At 45.7% G+C, this 15,261-nt stretch overlaps 1 protein-coding gene across 1 annotated transcript in view; it reads right to left on the minus strand.

Moving 5' to 3' along the window:
• Positions 1 to 10,462, minus strand: part of TRAP1 (TNF receptor associated protein 1) — a 52,723-nt gene extending 42,261 nt beyond the window's left edge. Inside the window, exon 1 of the mRNA XM_053555341.1 lies at positions 10,310 to 10,462. Within this exon, the coding sequence (XP_053411316.1) occupies positions 10,310 to 10,397 (88 nt within the window). The 5' untranslated portion in view covers positions 10,398 to 10,462. The remainder of the gene's footprint in view (positions 1 to 10,309) is intronic.
• Positions 10,463 to 15,261: the final 4,799 nt, after the last annotated feature.

Here is a 15,261-nt window from a genome sequence, read left to right on the forward strand (position 1 = left end):
AGCCTGAGCAAGAGTGAGACCCCATCTCTAAAAATAGCCGGGCGTGTAGTGGGCACCTGTAGTCCCAGATGAGGCCAGAGAATCACTTGAGCCCAGGAATTTGAGGTTGCTGTAAGCTATGACACCATGGCACTCTACTGAGGACAGGCAACGTAGTGAGACTCTGTCTTCCCCCACCCCTGAAATAAAAAGAAAAAAAAAAATTTAAGCTGTTGCCTAATAGAAATCAGTTGCAGTTTGAGTCCAACCAAGTTAATACCCCACTTTAGAAAAACAACTTTTCAGAGGACTATAAGAGTCCAGAGGCTCCACATGACAGCATCCACAATGCCCAGGATACAATAAAAAATTAATTTTGACATAGAAAGGAAAAATGTGACTCCTGCTCAAGAGAAGAGTCAACTGATGAAGACCAATCCCAAGAAGATCCAGATACTGGAATCAAAAAGACAAAGAATTTGGCTGGGCCGGGTGATGGACTCCTATAGTTCCAGCTAAAAAATGCTCAAAATGGGGCGGCGCCTGTGGCTCAGTGAGTGGGGTGCCGGCCCCATATGCCGAGGGTGGCGGGTTCGGACCCAGCCCTGGCCAAACTGCAACAGAAAAATAGTCAGGCGTTGTGGCGCGCACCTGTAGTCCCAGCTGCTCGGGAGGCTGAGGCAAGAGAATCGTGTAAGCCCAAGAGTTAGAGGTTGCTGTGAGCCGTGTGACACCACGGCACTCTACCCGAGGGCGGTACAGTAAGACTCTGTCTCTACAAAAAAAAAAAAAAAAAAAAAATGCTCAAAATGAAAGAAGATGGGAAATTTCAAAGACATAACCATTATAGAAAATTCAATGGGGCGGCGCCTGTGGCTCAGTGAGCAGGGCGCCAGCCCCATATACCAAGGGTGGCGGGTTCAAACCCAGCCCCAGCGAAACTGCAACAAAAAAATAGCTGGGAGTTAAAATTAGTGCACATAACAAAATCCCAAAACCAGAGATGTTGGCGTGGATGTGGAGAAAAGGGCACACTTCTACACTACTGGTGGGAATGCCCACTAATACGTTCCTTCTGGAAGGATGTTTGGAGAATACTTAGAGACCTAAAAATCGACCTGCCATTCGATCCTATAATTCCTTTACTAGGTTTATACCCAGAAGACCAAAAATCACAATATAACAAAGACATGTGTACCAGAATGTTTATTGCAGCCCAATTCATAATTGCTAAGTCATGGAAGAAGCCCAAGTGCCCACTGACGCACGAATGGATTAATAAATTGTGGAACATATATACCATGGAATATTATGCAGCCTTAAAGAAAGATGGAGACTTTACCTCTTTCATGTTTACATGGATGGAGCTGGAACGTATTCTTCTTAGCAAACTATCTCAAGAATGGAAGAAAAAGTATCCAATGTACTCAGCCCTACTATGAAGCTAACTTATAGCTTTCATATGAAGGCTATAACCCAACTATAGCACAAGAATATGGGGAAAGGGCCAAGGGACGGGAGGGGAGGGGGGAGGGTGGGGTGGAGGTAGGGCAACTGGTGGGGCCACACCTACGGTGCATCTTAGAATGGGTACAGGTGAAACTTACTAAAGGCAGAATACAAATGTCTTCATACAATAACTAAGAAAATGCCACAGAGGCTATATTAAACAGTTTGATGAAAATATTTCAGATTGTATATGAAACCAGCACATTGTACCCCTTGATTGCACATAGCTATGATTTAATAAAAAAAATTAATTAAAAAAAAAAAATAGCTGGGAGTTGTGGTGGGCACCTGTAGTCCCAGCTACTCGGGAGGCTGAGGCAGGAGAATCGCCTAAGCCCAGGAGTTGGAGGTTGCTGTGAGCTGTGACGCCACGGCACTCTACCGAGGGCAATAAAGTGAAACTCTGTCTCTACCAAAAAAAAAATAAGAAAATTCAATGGACATTCTATTATCAGGGGTGTCCAATCTAAGGACCATGGGCCACATGCTGATTTTGTGAGGACATTTTTTACTTATCTATCCTTGTCAGATGTCACAAAAGTATGCACAGATCTTTTTCTGCTAATCAGCTTTTGTTAGTCTTTGTGTATTTACTGTGTGCCCGAAGATAACTCTTATTCTTCTAATGTGAGGCAGTAAAGAAAAACCTCTGTTCTAGATATTAGAAAAATGGTATCTGAGGGTGGCACCTGTGGCTCAGTGAGTAGGGCACCGGCCCCATATGCCGAGGGTGGCAGGTTCAAACCCAGCCCGGCCAAACTGCAACCAAAAGATAGCCGGGCGTTGTGGCGCGCGCCTGTAGTCCCAGCTGCTCGGAGGCTGAGGCAAAAGAATCGCGTAAGCCCAAGAGTTAAGAGGTTGCTGTGAGCCGTGTGACGCCACGGCACTCTACCCGAGGGCGGTATAGTGAGACTCTGTCTCTACAAAAAAAAAAAAAAAAAAAGAAAGAAAAATGGTATCTGAATTTTTTCTTATAAATAATAAGGGCTTAACAGAATGGAGATATTAGAGAAGCCTGTGAACTTGAAAACAGTGCAACAGAAATAATTTCATGTAAAACAGAGGAAAAGAAAGATGAAAAACAAATGAACAGCGCTCAAGATATGTAGAATAGAAATAAATTCCAGGAAGGAGAGGCAACATAATTCCAAATTCCAGAAAAAATATTTGAAGAAATAATGACTAAAAATTCACTCCAATGTTGCTTGAGAACATAAATTTACAGATTTAAAGAGCTCAACGAACCACTAGGGCATTCATTTCAAAGAAAAACATGTAGGTATATCAGAGGTAAACTGGTAAAAACCAAAAGAGAAATTGTGGCACCAACCAAAAACATCATACTACATGGGAGAAGAATAATCTGAATGATAGCTAGTTTTCATCAGAAATAATGGAGGCCCAAAGACAGTGGCATAAGATCTTTAAAGTCTTAAGCAGCAGACCTGCCTTTAAAAAAAAAAAGGTGCAATTCTTCAGGCTGAATGGAAATGCTATCAGATAGAAACATGAATCTTCAGGAAGGAATAGAGTACCAGAAATGGTAACTTAGGGAAATAAAAAAGCATTTTTCTCATTTCTTTAAAAAATATATATGGCAGTTTAAAGCAAAGATTAAAACTTTATCTTGTGCTGTTTCTCACATATGTGCATTTGATGTACATGACCACTGTAACAGAAAGGATGGGGTGAGAGAAGGGAAAAGCACCTATATAGTCACAAGGGTTTTGCATTTTATATGAAGTATCACTATACTCATTCTAAATAGATTATGCAAAGTTAAAGATATATACTGTAACCCCAGAGTAACCACTAAAATAATGATGCAAAAAAAAAAAAAATAGAAAACAAAACACAAGATAAACTAAAAAGAAAATGGAAAGCTAAAATATGTTTACTTGATCCAAAAGAAGGAAAAATAGAGGGGGAAAAAATCAGAAAGGACACATAAAAGACAAATGGTAAAATGGTAATGATAAATACAGCTACATCAATATTTGCATCTTATGTTAATGGACTAAACATTCCACTTATAAGGCAGAGATTGTCGGAATCGGTAACATAAGACCTAATTGCACGTTGTCTACAAGACACATCAAGTATAAAGACACAGACATCCTGGAAGCAAATGGATGAAAAAAGAGATCCCACGCAAATAGTAAGTTTAAAGTGACTGAGTGGCCATATTAACATCAGAAAAATACACTTCAAAACAAAAATTGTGTTGGGTGGCGCCTGTGGCTCAAAGGGGTAGGGCGCCAGTCCCATATGCCAGAGGTTGCGGGTTCAAGCCCAGCCCTGGCCGAAAACCACAAAAAAAAAAAAAAAAAAAAAAAAAAATTGTGGCAGTGCCCACAGCTCAGAGGGTAGGGTGCTGGCCACATACACCGAGGCTGCAGGTTCGAACCTGGCCTGGGCCTGCTAAACAACGATGACAACTGCAACAACAAAAAAAACAGCTGGGCATTGTGGCGGGCGCCTGTAGTCCCAGAGGGTAGGGTGCCGGCCACATACACCGAGGCTGCAGGTTCGAACCTGGCCTGGGCCTGCTAAACAACGATGACAACTGCAACAACAAAAAAAAAACAGCTGGGCATTGTGGCGGGCGCCTGTAGTCCCAGCTACTTGGGAGGCTGAGGCAAGAGAATTGCTTAAGCCCATGGGTTTGGGATGCTGTGAGCTGTGACACCATGGCATTCTACCAAGGGCGACAAAGTAAGACTGTCTCAAAAACAAACAAAAAACAAACCAAACAAAAAACCCCAGCACTACATTCTCATAAGGCACAGCAACATAATACAAAGCATTTTTCAGAACATAGGCCAAGATCAGTTATCTACTGGCTATAAAAACAGTTCAAGGGGTTAAAACAGAATTACTTTAAAACAAAAGAAAAGAAACAGGGCGGCACCTGTGGTTCAGTGAGTAGGGCGCCGGCCCTATATACTGAGGGTGGCGAGTTCGAATCCGACCCCGGCCAAACTGCAACAACAACAAAAAAAAAGCCGGGCATTGTGGCGGGCACCTGTAGTCCCAGCTACTCTGGAGGCTGAGGCAAGAGAATTGCCTAAGCCCAGGAGCTAGAGGTTGCTGTGAGCTGTGATGCTACAGCACTCTACTGAGGACGACCAAGTGAAACTCTGTCTCTAAAAAAAAAAAAAGAAACAATGCATTTCATAGGATATTTACGAAATTTCTCAGCTAAACATGTACATATGTGCATGTATGTATATGCATACTAGCAAGTATATCATGATGTGAAGTGCTCTTCTTACAGAGATTCACCCATCTAACACATATTTCAGCCAATTTGTAAGTTTAAAGCTTTGGGTTCTATAAAATAAACCATCAGTTTACCTATAAATTTAAAATCCCGTACATTAAAGGACTGTCAGATGAGTGAAAAGGAGAATTAATGTTTGCTTACAAATAGGCCAGGTGCGATGGCTGTAATCCTAGCACACTGAGAGGCCAAGGTGGGCGGATCACTTGGGGGTGGATCCCTAGAGCTCATGAATTCTAGACCAGCCTGAGCAACAGTAAGACCCCCATCTCTAAAAATAGCCAGGCATTATGGCAGGTTCCTGTTGTCTCAGCTACTCAGGAGGCTGAGGCAAGATCACTTGAGCCCAAGAGTTTGAAGTTACTGTGAGCAATGATGCCACAGCACTCTACTGAGAGTGACAAAGTAAGATTCTGCCTCCAAAAAAAGTTTTGCTTACAAAGTAGAAATACTATACTGTAAAAACTTTGGAATGTAGCCTTTGATGTTTTCCCCCAGAACATCTCCTATTACAGGCAGTCCCCAAGTTACAAACAACCAGTTGATGTACAACTGCCACTTATGAACAGAAACTATTACAGGTAATAGGTAAATGTACCTATTCCAGCTTACACACAAATTCAACTTAAGAACAACCCTACAGAACCTATCTCATTCATGACCCATGGATTGCCTATGTTTTGCCATAGTTTTATGTTTATAGCCATGAAATTCTCTGCTTCTCAGCAAATCAATTCAGACGGTTTCACTTTTCTCTCAATTTTCACCAGATACCACAGGTTAGCTATTCACATCTGAACTTTCCCCATTTTGTTTCTAAAGTTCTGTAATTACTTAGATGAGATTCTTAAGTATGTCAATATTCTCAACAGAAAACTCTTCACTTTCTACTTATATAAAGATCTGTATGCCCTCAGAAACATGTAAGATCTTACTCTTACATTCTTGAACATGTTCACTACTACTTTTTTTTTTTTCTTTTTAGAGACAGAGTCTCACTTTGTTGCCTTCAGTAGAGTACCGTTACGTCACAGCTCACAGCAACCTCCAGCTCTTGGGCTTAGGTAATTCTCTTGCCTCAGCCTCCCGAATAGCTGGGACTACAGGCGCCTGCCACAAAACCCAGCTATTTTTTTCTTGCAGTTTGGCCAGGCTGGTTTGAACCTGCCACCCTCGGTATATGGGGCCTACTCACTGAGCCACAGGCACCACCTGATGTTCACTACTTCTTAAATCCTATTGTGTTTCAGAGCCCATTCTAATCGTTGTCTCCTAACATATTCTGATACCATTCATTGATCATGAAATGTGACTCCCTGAAAACAAAGAAAAAAAAAAGGGAAGGGCACCTCTGAACAGACAGAATATGGGGCCATTCGAAACCCATACACTAGGCTTACTTGTCCCACATGGCATCCATCTCTCTCTCTCTCTCTTTTTTTCTTTTTTGCAGTTTTTGGCCCGGGCTGGGTTTGAACCTGCCACCTCCTGCATATGGGGCTGGCACCCTACTCCTTTGAGCCACCGGTGCCGCCAGCTCTCTCTCTTTTTTAATGACAATACCAGCAAGTTTTATTATCTAGTTTCCCAGCCCACAGAGAAAGGAGAAGAGAACTCCAAAAAGCAACCAAATTAAACCTACAGTTAGGAAAGCCAAAAATACATAAATACTCAGAGTTTTGCTGCAGGGACTTTTTTTTTTTTTTGTAGAGACAGAGTCTCACTTTATGGCCCTCGGTAGAGTGCCGTGCCTCACACAGCTCACAGCAACCTCCAACTCCTGGGCTTAAGCGATTCTCTTGTCTCAGCCTCCCGAGTAGCTGGGACTACAGGCGCCCGCCACAACGCCCAGCTATTTTTTGGTTGCAGTTCAGCGGGGCCGGGTTTGAACCCGCCACCCTCAGTATATGGGGCCGGCGCCTTACCGACTGAGCCACAGGCGCTGCCCCTGTTTTTTCTTTTTTTTTTTTTTTTTTTTGAGAGATGGGGGTCTCACTCTTGCTCAAGCTGGTCTTGAACTCCTGAGCTCAAGCAATCCACCCACCTTGGCCTCCCAGGGGGCTAGGATTATAGGCATGAGCCACTGCACCCGGTCCAGAAATGTTTTACTTTAGAAGCTTCAGGCCAGGTGCATGACTCACACCTGTAATCCTAGCACTCCAGGAGGCTGAGGCAGGTGAACTGCTTGACACCAGGAGTTCAAGACCAGCCTGAGCAACTTAGTAAGACCCACATCTCTTTAAAAATAATAATAAATTAGCCATACCATAATGGTGTACACCTGTAGCCAATCCCAGCCACTTGGAAAGCTGAGGCAAAAGGACCCCTTAAGCCCAGGAATTTGAGGTTACAGTGAGGTATGACTAAGCCACTGCACTTGTTTTTCTGCTTTTACTAGAAATGGGGTCTTGCTCTTGCACAGTCTGGTCTCAAGCTCCTGAGCATAAGAGATCCTCCCGTTTCAGCCTCCTAGAGTGCTAGGATTATAGGCTGAGCCACTGTGCTAGCCTACATTTTTATTATTAACATTTTCCAGGTAACCCATGTTCTGTCACCCCTATTCCCTATAATGAAGAAGTACATTTACAGGAAAGAAGATTACTTGGTTGGAATTCTGTTGTTTGTAATACTGTTGGTCCCCAACTACCATTCAAGATTCACCATAGATGACCAGGTGTGGTGGCTTACGGGTATAGTCCCAGCTACTTGGGGCCAATGCAGAATTGCTTGAGCTCAGGAGTTCAAGACCAGCCTAAGCAAGGGCAAAAGCAAGAGCCAGATCCCATCTCCACTAAAAATAGAAAAACTGGGCACAGTGAAGCAAACCAGTTGTCCCAACTACTAGTGAGGCTGAAGCAGGAGGATCATCTGAATTCAGGAATTGGAGGTTGCAGTGAGCTATGATGATGACACTGCATCTACCCAAGGTGACAGGGCAAGATTTCCATCTCAAGAAAAAGGCCAGGATGGGGGTGGGGGAGAACAGGCACAGTGCCTCACACCTGTAATCCTACCATTCTGGGAGCCCAAGGTGGGTGGAATGCTTGAGCTCAGTAGTTCAAGACCAGCCTGGGCAAGAGCAAGAGACCCTGTCTCTATTAAAAAATAGAAAACAACAACAAGCATCATGACAGGTGCCTATAATGCTAGCTACTGGGGAGGCTGAGGCAAGAGGAAGGCTTGAACCCAGGCATTTGTTGTTTTTCTTTTTTTGAGACAGAGTCTCAAGCTGTCACCCTGGGTAGAGTGCTGTGGAGTCATAGCACACAGCAACTTCCAACTCCTGAGCTCAAGCGATCCTCTTGCCTCAGTTTTTCTGTATGTAGAGACAGGGTCTCACTTTTTGCTCAGTCTGATCTCAAACCAGTGAGCTCAAGCTATCCACCCACCTCGACCTCCCAGAGTGCTAGGATTATAGGTGTGAGCCACCATGGCCAGCCAGAACCCAGGAGTTTGAAATTGCTGATGCCAAGGCACTCTACCCAGGCCATCAAAGTGAGATTCTGTCTCAAAAAAATATAAATAAAGGCCTGGCACAGTGGCTCACGCCTGTAATCCCATGCCTCTGGGAGGCCAAGGTGGGTGGATTGCCTGAGCTCACAGATTTGAAACCAGCCTGAGCCAGAGCAAGACTTTGTCTCAAAAAAAAAATAGCCAGGTGTTGTGGCGGGTGCCTATAATCCCAGCTACTTGGGAGGCTGAGGCAAGAGAACCGCGTGAAACCAAGAGTTTGGTTGCTGTGAGCTATGGCTCAGCACTCTACCGAGGGTGATGAAGTAAGACCTTGCTTCAAAAAAAAAAAATAATTAAATTAAAATGTCCCTGTGCTGAAAATTGACACATATTCCAAATAAAAGTAACAGTATGTGGTACAAGCACAGATTACAAACACCTGCAGACATCCTAGAGCATGAGTGACAGAAAGAAAAAAGGTATGAAAGATATGAAAAGGATATATAAATGGTCATTACACAAGTGAAAACATTTTTACTCCTTGTATCCACACAAATGAACATTGAAATATCTTTTACATACTAATTGTTTTGAAAAAAACGTAATACCCAACGTTGTAGAAGAAACCATGGAATAGACAGCCCTGATACCCACTAATGGAAATATAAATTGATCTATTTAAAAAGATGTGATAAAGCCTTTTTGGACCACAATTTGGCATTATCAACTGACATTTCAAAAATGCACAGGCTCTGAAACATCAATTCTAAAACTCTAATTCTGTAAGTCTAAAAAAATATCACACATGCGCACAAAAATTCGAGTACTTGCTCATTCTATGCAGCATTGCAATAAAAATTAAAACCTCAGGCCAGGAGCAGTGGCTCTCATCTGTAATCTTAGCACTGTGGGAGGCCAAGGCAAGTGGACTGCTTGAGGTCAGGAATTCGAGACCAGCCTGTGACAGACCCTTTTTCTACTAAAAGAGAAAAACTAGCTGGGTGTGGTGGCAGGTGCCTACAGTCCCACCTACTTGAGAGGCTGAGGCAGGACGATCGCTTGGACCTGGAAGTTTGAGGTTGCTGTGAGCTAAGTTGAAGCTACAGCACTCTAGCCTGTCTCAAAAAGGTAAACAAATAGATAAAAACCTGAAATAACCTTTTATGTGTTCACTAATAGGACTTAAGCAAACCACATGTCCATAATATGTAATACTGTGTAACCACTGGAAAGCCGGTAGACCCAGGTACACTGACATGAAAAGACATGTAAAGGAATGCCAAAAAGTGTGTAGCACAACGTATATATGCTTTAGCTTTTTTTACATAAAAATAGTTATAACGTAAATTTATATTTTTATGTGTGTAACTTAAGTGTGCTGAGCCAGAAGGAACGCCAAAATGTTCACTGCTGTTACTTCTGAATGGGGAGCGGAAAGCAGTAGAGTCATTCTCTCTTTAAAAAAAAAAAAAAAATGTACTGGTCTATCTACCAATTACAGGCCTTGGGGATGCAGCGGTCAACAACACCGAGGCCACCATCTCTATGAAGGCTTGGGTGACCGTACTGGTTTTGTTCACTGCCAGGCGTGCGTCCAATAAAGGAATAGACAAATAAACGGTGTATGCATTCCTTCCGGAGCGAGAAGGAACAGAAGCACAACCCAGAGGGCTTACACGGTCACCCCATGCAAGCCCGACTCTAACGCACAGGCACCCTCCTGGACTCCGCTCTCCAAAGCGACTTCAAGACCTTGTTCACTGCCGGCCTTAAGTTCTGGAAGGGAGGAGCCCGCGATCCCTCCGAGCCGCCCGAGCGAACCCCCCAAACCCCGGCCGGAATCCGGCCTTCGTCAGGGGGCAGAGAAGTCAAGTGGCCTTAAGAATGCTGCGGGGACAGACGAGACTGGGGCGAAAAGAAACGCACCTGCCCCGCACTACGCGCACGCACGTACGTGAGGCAGAGGCCGCCACCCCCTCGAGCCTCTTACCCGGAGCGTGGAAACTAGCTTGGACCCCAGGGAGACACCCCTGCCGTCTCTGCGGCCCACCCCACCCGCTGCCCGTCCGGCCCGGCCGCCCTCACCTCCTGAGGCGGCCGCCAGTACCGGCGCTCGCAGCGGAGGCCGAAAGCGGCGGCCCCACTGCAGGACCACGCGTAGCTCGCGTGCCATGTCGTACGCCCCCGAGCGCCGCGTGCAGCTACGTGAGAGGGGCGGGGCCGCAGGGCGAAGCCGGAGAGGCGGGAGCAGACGAGGAGGTCCTTCCGTGGCGCGGCGCGGTGACGTCATGGCGCGCCGATCTGCCCCGTCGCTGCCTGCACGGGCGCGTGGGCGAGAGCAGCCTGGCGGGCGCACAGTAGACCCTGTGAGTGGGAACTCTGTGACCTTGGGTCGCATCGTGAAGGGCGACTTGCCTATGTGGAGAGCTGGCAGTTGTGGTCCCAGTGCCCTGGGACCTCGATAGTCACCTGCGCCTTGATTTGTGCATCCCTGAAAGAGGCCTGAAGTCAGTACCAAAGCAAGGGTGTGGAAGGCGGCGCTCAGGAAGAAGCAGTTGACATTTTTGCTGTCTTTATGAATCCTGACTCTCTTTCCAAGACACTGCAAGTCTTTTGCAAACCAAGTCAAGCCAAAAAAGTTAAATGAAAAAGGGAATTCCAGACTTGACCAAAACGTGAACTCAGTAACCAACAATACACGAAACTGGGCTTATCTGATTCTCTTGCCCTACTGGAGGTTAGAGTCTAGTTGACTCTCTAGCATTTGGTCCAACCCCGGCACCTCCTCAATCCCGGAGTGGGGCCCAGACGATTAGATAGGCAATGAAAGTTCGCTGCCACGATCAAATAATTATACAAAACAAGGAATTATTTGAGCTTATGACAAGTGCTGCAAAGAAGTACAGGACCCTGGAGAGTGTTCCCCTATAGAAATTGGACAGAGTCAGGAGAGGGCGTGTCAGGAAGTGCTTCCAGGTAGAAATGTCAAGAATGACTTTCAAGTTCCTGGCTTATCCAAATGAGAAAAGAAATGGAAAAGAGTGGACAGATTTGGATGGAGGAACAGGAGTTCTCTCACCTGGAAAATGCGGGCAGCCTCTTAACTGGCCTCCTGCTTCCACTCTTGCCACCCCCCATTGGTGCACTGCAGCCAGATCATGCTCCCTCTCAGTCCTCCAGTGATCTCCCTTGATTCACTGTACAGCCTCCTGCTTCCTCTACAGGCCCTACATAACTAACCCTTGCCTCTGTTTTCCTCACCACATAAAGGCAGTGCCCTTTCCAGGATGTCAGGGGAATCAAGGAGTCTGAGCTTTACATTTCATTCATTTTTCACTCTATTCAGGAAATTATCTCTTTTATAAGAGCTGACACATTGGTGTATGGGGCAATATATCTGGCTTGGAGAGGCCTTTGATTTCAATGTGGGAAAGTGGTATCTAGCAAAAGGGGAGGAAACCTGGGCTTCAGTTAAGATTGAGGGGGCCTCTGCTGAGACAAGTAGGACCCTGGCTCTGTGGGGGGACAAGTTTCAGACAAACAAACCAGAGCCTTCTGTCCTTCCCTCCTGACTTGCAACCTTCAGAGACATACATCTTTTTTTTTTTTTTTTTTTTTTGTGGTTTTTGGCCGGGGCTGGGTTTGAACCCACCACCTCCGGCATATGGGACCAGCGCCCTACTCCTTGAGCCACAGGTGCTGCCCAGAGACATACATCTTTAATGGTACTGGGTTCTCTGCTACCCCAGGAAACTTGAGTCTTTTTAAGGTACCTAGGGATCCAAACCATGTCTTGGGGCCACATGTAGATTTCAACCCATGTGTAGACAAGGAATCTGGAAGCAGGAAAAAATGATGACATGCAGACATACATGAGTTGAATTAGTGGAGAATGACCGGTGATTGCTTGGGTAAGGCTGAGAATTGGGAAGAGGAAGAAGATCTCCCCAATTATCTGACCACTATTGTGGCCTATACAAGGCTGCTTTGCCTGTTCCTTCTCCAGAAGTCATGGCATTCTGCTGTGAAAAACTGAGGGCTGTGAAAAATACCCACTGAATTATTTGCAATAGCTAAAATGTGGAAGCAACTCAAGTGTCCATGGGCAGATAAATGGATGAACAGAATTAGTCCATCCAAACAATGGAATATTACTCAGCCATAAAAAGGAATGAAACACTGACACACACCACAACGTGGATGAATCTGGAAAACATTATACTAAGTGAAGGAAGACAGGCACAAAAAGCCACATATTGTATGATTCCATTTATAAGAAATGTCCATGGAGACAGAATGGATTAGTGATTTCCAGGGGCTAGGGGTGGAGTACTGGAAAGTGACTGCTCAGGGGTTTGGGGTTCCTTTTGGAGTAATGACAAAATTCTGGAGTTAGATATAGGCTGTGTTTGCACAATGTTGTGAATGTAATTAACATTACTGAACTGTACATTTTTTGTTTGTTTGTTTTGAGACACAATCTCACTTTGTTGCCCTGGGTAGAATGCCATGACATCAGCCTGACTCAGCAACCTCAAGCTCCTGGGTTCAAGTGATCCTCCTGCCTCAGCCTCCCGAGTAGCTGGGACCAGAGGTGCTTGCCACAATACACAGCTAATTTTTCTATTTTTAGTAGAGATGGGGTCTCACTCTTGCTCAAGCTGGTCTAAAGCAATCCATCGACCTCAGCTTCCCAAAGTGCTAGGATTACAGGCCTGAACCACCAAGCCAGTCACTTTTTATTTATTTATTTTTTTTTCTTGAGACAGAGCCCCAACATGTCACCTCGGGTAGAGTGCCGTGGCATCACAGCTCACAGTAACCTACAACTCCTGGGCTCAAGCAATTCTCCTGCCTCTGCCTCCCAAGTAGCTGGGATTACAGGTGCCTGCCACAACGCCCGGCTATTTTTTGGTTACAGCCATCATTGTTTGGCAGGCCCAGGTTGGATTTGAACCCGCCAGCTCAGGTCTATGTGGCTGGCGCCTTAGCCGCTTGAGCTACCCACTTTTTTATTTTTTTTTTTATTTTTTTTTTTTGTAGAGACAGAGTGTCACTTTATGCCCTTCTGGTAGAGTGCCATGGCATCACACAGCTCACAGCAACTTCCAACTCCTGGGCTTAAGCGATTCTCTTGCCTCAGCCTCCCGAGTAGCTGGGACGACAGGAGCCCGCCACCATGCCCAGCTATTTTTGGTTGCAGTTCAGCCGGGGCCGAGTTTGAACCCACCACCCTCGGTATGTGGGGCCGGCGCCTTACCGACTGAGCCACAGCCGCCGCCCCCACTTTTTTATTTTTAAGAGACACGGTTTCACTCTGTCCACACAGGCTGGAGTACAGTGGTGATCATATAGCTCACTGTAGCCTCCAACTCCTAGGCTCAAGCAATCCTTCTGTCTTGGCTTCCCAAGTAGATGGGACTACAGGCATGAGCCTCCCTTAACCAGACAGCTTCCTTTTTGAAGCTAAAATTGGGGGTGGCAAAGAGAATCTCCCGGAAATCTGGAAGACAGTGGGTGTTGTCTAAAAGCTATTCTCTATTTTTGTGTTTAGGACTCAGTTGCAAGGACTTCTCAGCAGATGTAGAAGTATATAGGCTCCTTTAAGGGAGAAGGGCAGATTCAGAGGTAGTAACTCTCCTGGGGCTTGTGAGATGTCAAACATTTAGTCCAGGTGCAGTGGCTCACTCCTGTAATCTCAGCACTCTGGGAGACCAGCCTGAGCAAGAGTGAGGCCCCATCACTACTAAAAATACGGCATGCCTGTAGTACCAGCTACTTGAGAGGCTGAGGCAAGAGGATCGCTTGAGCCCAAGAATTTGAAGTTGCTGTAAGCTATGATGACACTGTGGAACACAACAATGACACCATGGCACTCTACCCAGTATGACAGAGTGAGATACCATTTCAAAAAAGCAAAACAAGGCTTAGTGCCCGTAGCTGAAGCGGCTAGGGCGCCAGCCACATACACCAGAGGTGGCAGGTTCGAGCCCAGCCCAGGGCTGCCAAACAGCAATGACAACTACAGCCAAAAGAATAGCTGGGCGTTGTGGTGGGCACCTGTAGTCCCAGCTATTTGGGAGGCTGAGGCAGGAGAATTACTTAAGCCCAAAGAGTTTGAAGTTGCTGTGAGCTGTGATGACAAGGCACTCTACAGAGGGTGACATAGTGAGACTCTGTCTCAAAAAAAAAAAAAAAAGGAAGCAAAAGAAAACATTCAATCCAGGCACTATGGCTCACACCTGTAATTCTAATACTCTGGGAGGCCAAGGCAAGTGGATTGCCTGAGCAAGAGCAAGACCCCATGTCTACTTAAAACAGAGCCTTGGCCAGGCACAATGGCTCACACCTGTAATTCTAGCATTCTAGGAGGCTGAGGCAGGTGGATTGCCAGAGCTCACAGGTTCAAGACCAGCCTGAGCAAGAGCAAAGACCCTGCACACCCGCCTCGCCCAGCGTTGTGGCGGGCGCCCGTATTCCCAGCTACTTGGGAGACTGAAGCAAGAGAATCGCTTGAGCCCAAGAGTTTGAGGTTCCTGTGAGCTATGACACCATGGCACTCTGCCAAAGGTAACAAAGTGAGACTCTGTGTTAAAAAATAAATAAATAAAAATAAAAATAGAGGCTTTATTCTTTTTGAGACAGTCTCAAGCTATTGCCCTAGGTAGAGTGCGGTGGCATCATAGCTCACAGCAAACTCCAACTCTTGGGCTCAAGTGATCCTCTTGTGTAGGAGACTGAGCACCAGGCTTGTAGAAGTGGTCACCAGTTCTTGAGGGAGTGGGACAATGTCCGGCATGGAGATGTTTTGCAGCCCAAAGACAAGCCCTCAAGCAACTGCATGCATTAATGAGTTAAGATTGGTTGCTCATTAACAAGCAGGTGTTATACCTTGAACATTTGTGGTGCAACAGGGTGGGACTCAAGCCCGTGGGGAAAGAGCACATAGTCCTGTATGAGGGCCCCCCCCAATACCTGTTGTATAATGCTTCAATAAAAGGCCATGGCAGAGGTTACTCAGGGGTTTCCCTGCACCT

This window comes from Nycticebus coucang, chromosome 12, assembly GCF_027406575.1.
Source record: "Nycticebus coucang isolate mNycCou1 chromosome 12, mNycCou1.pri, whole genome shotgun sequence".
NCBI lineage: Eukaryota > Metazoa > Chordata > Mammalia > Primates > Lorisidae > Nycticebus > Nycticebus coucang.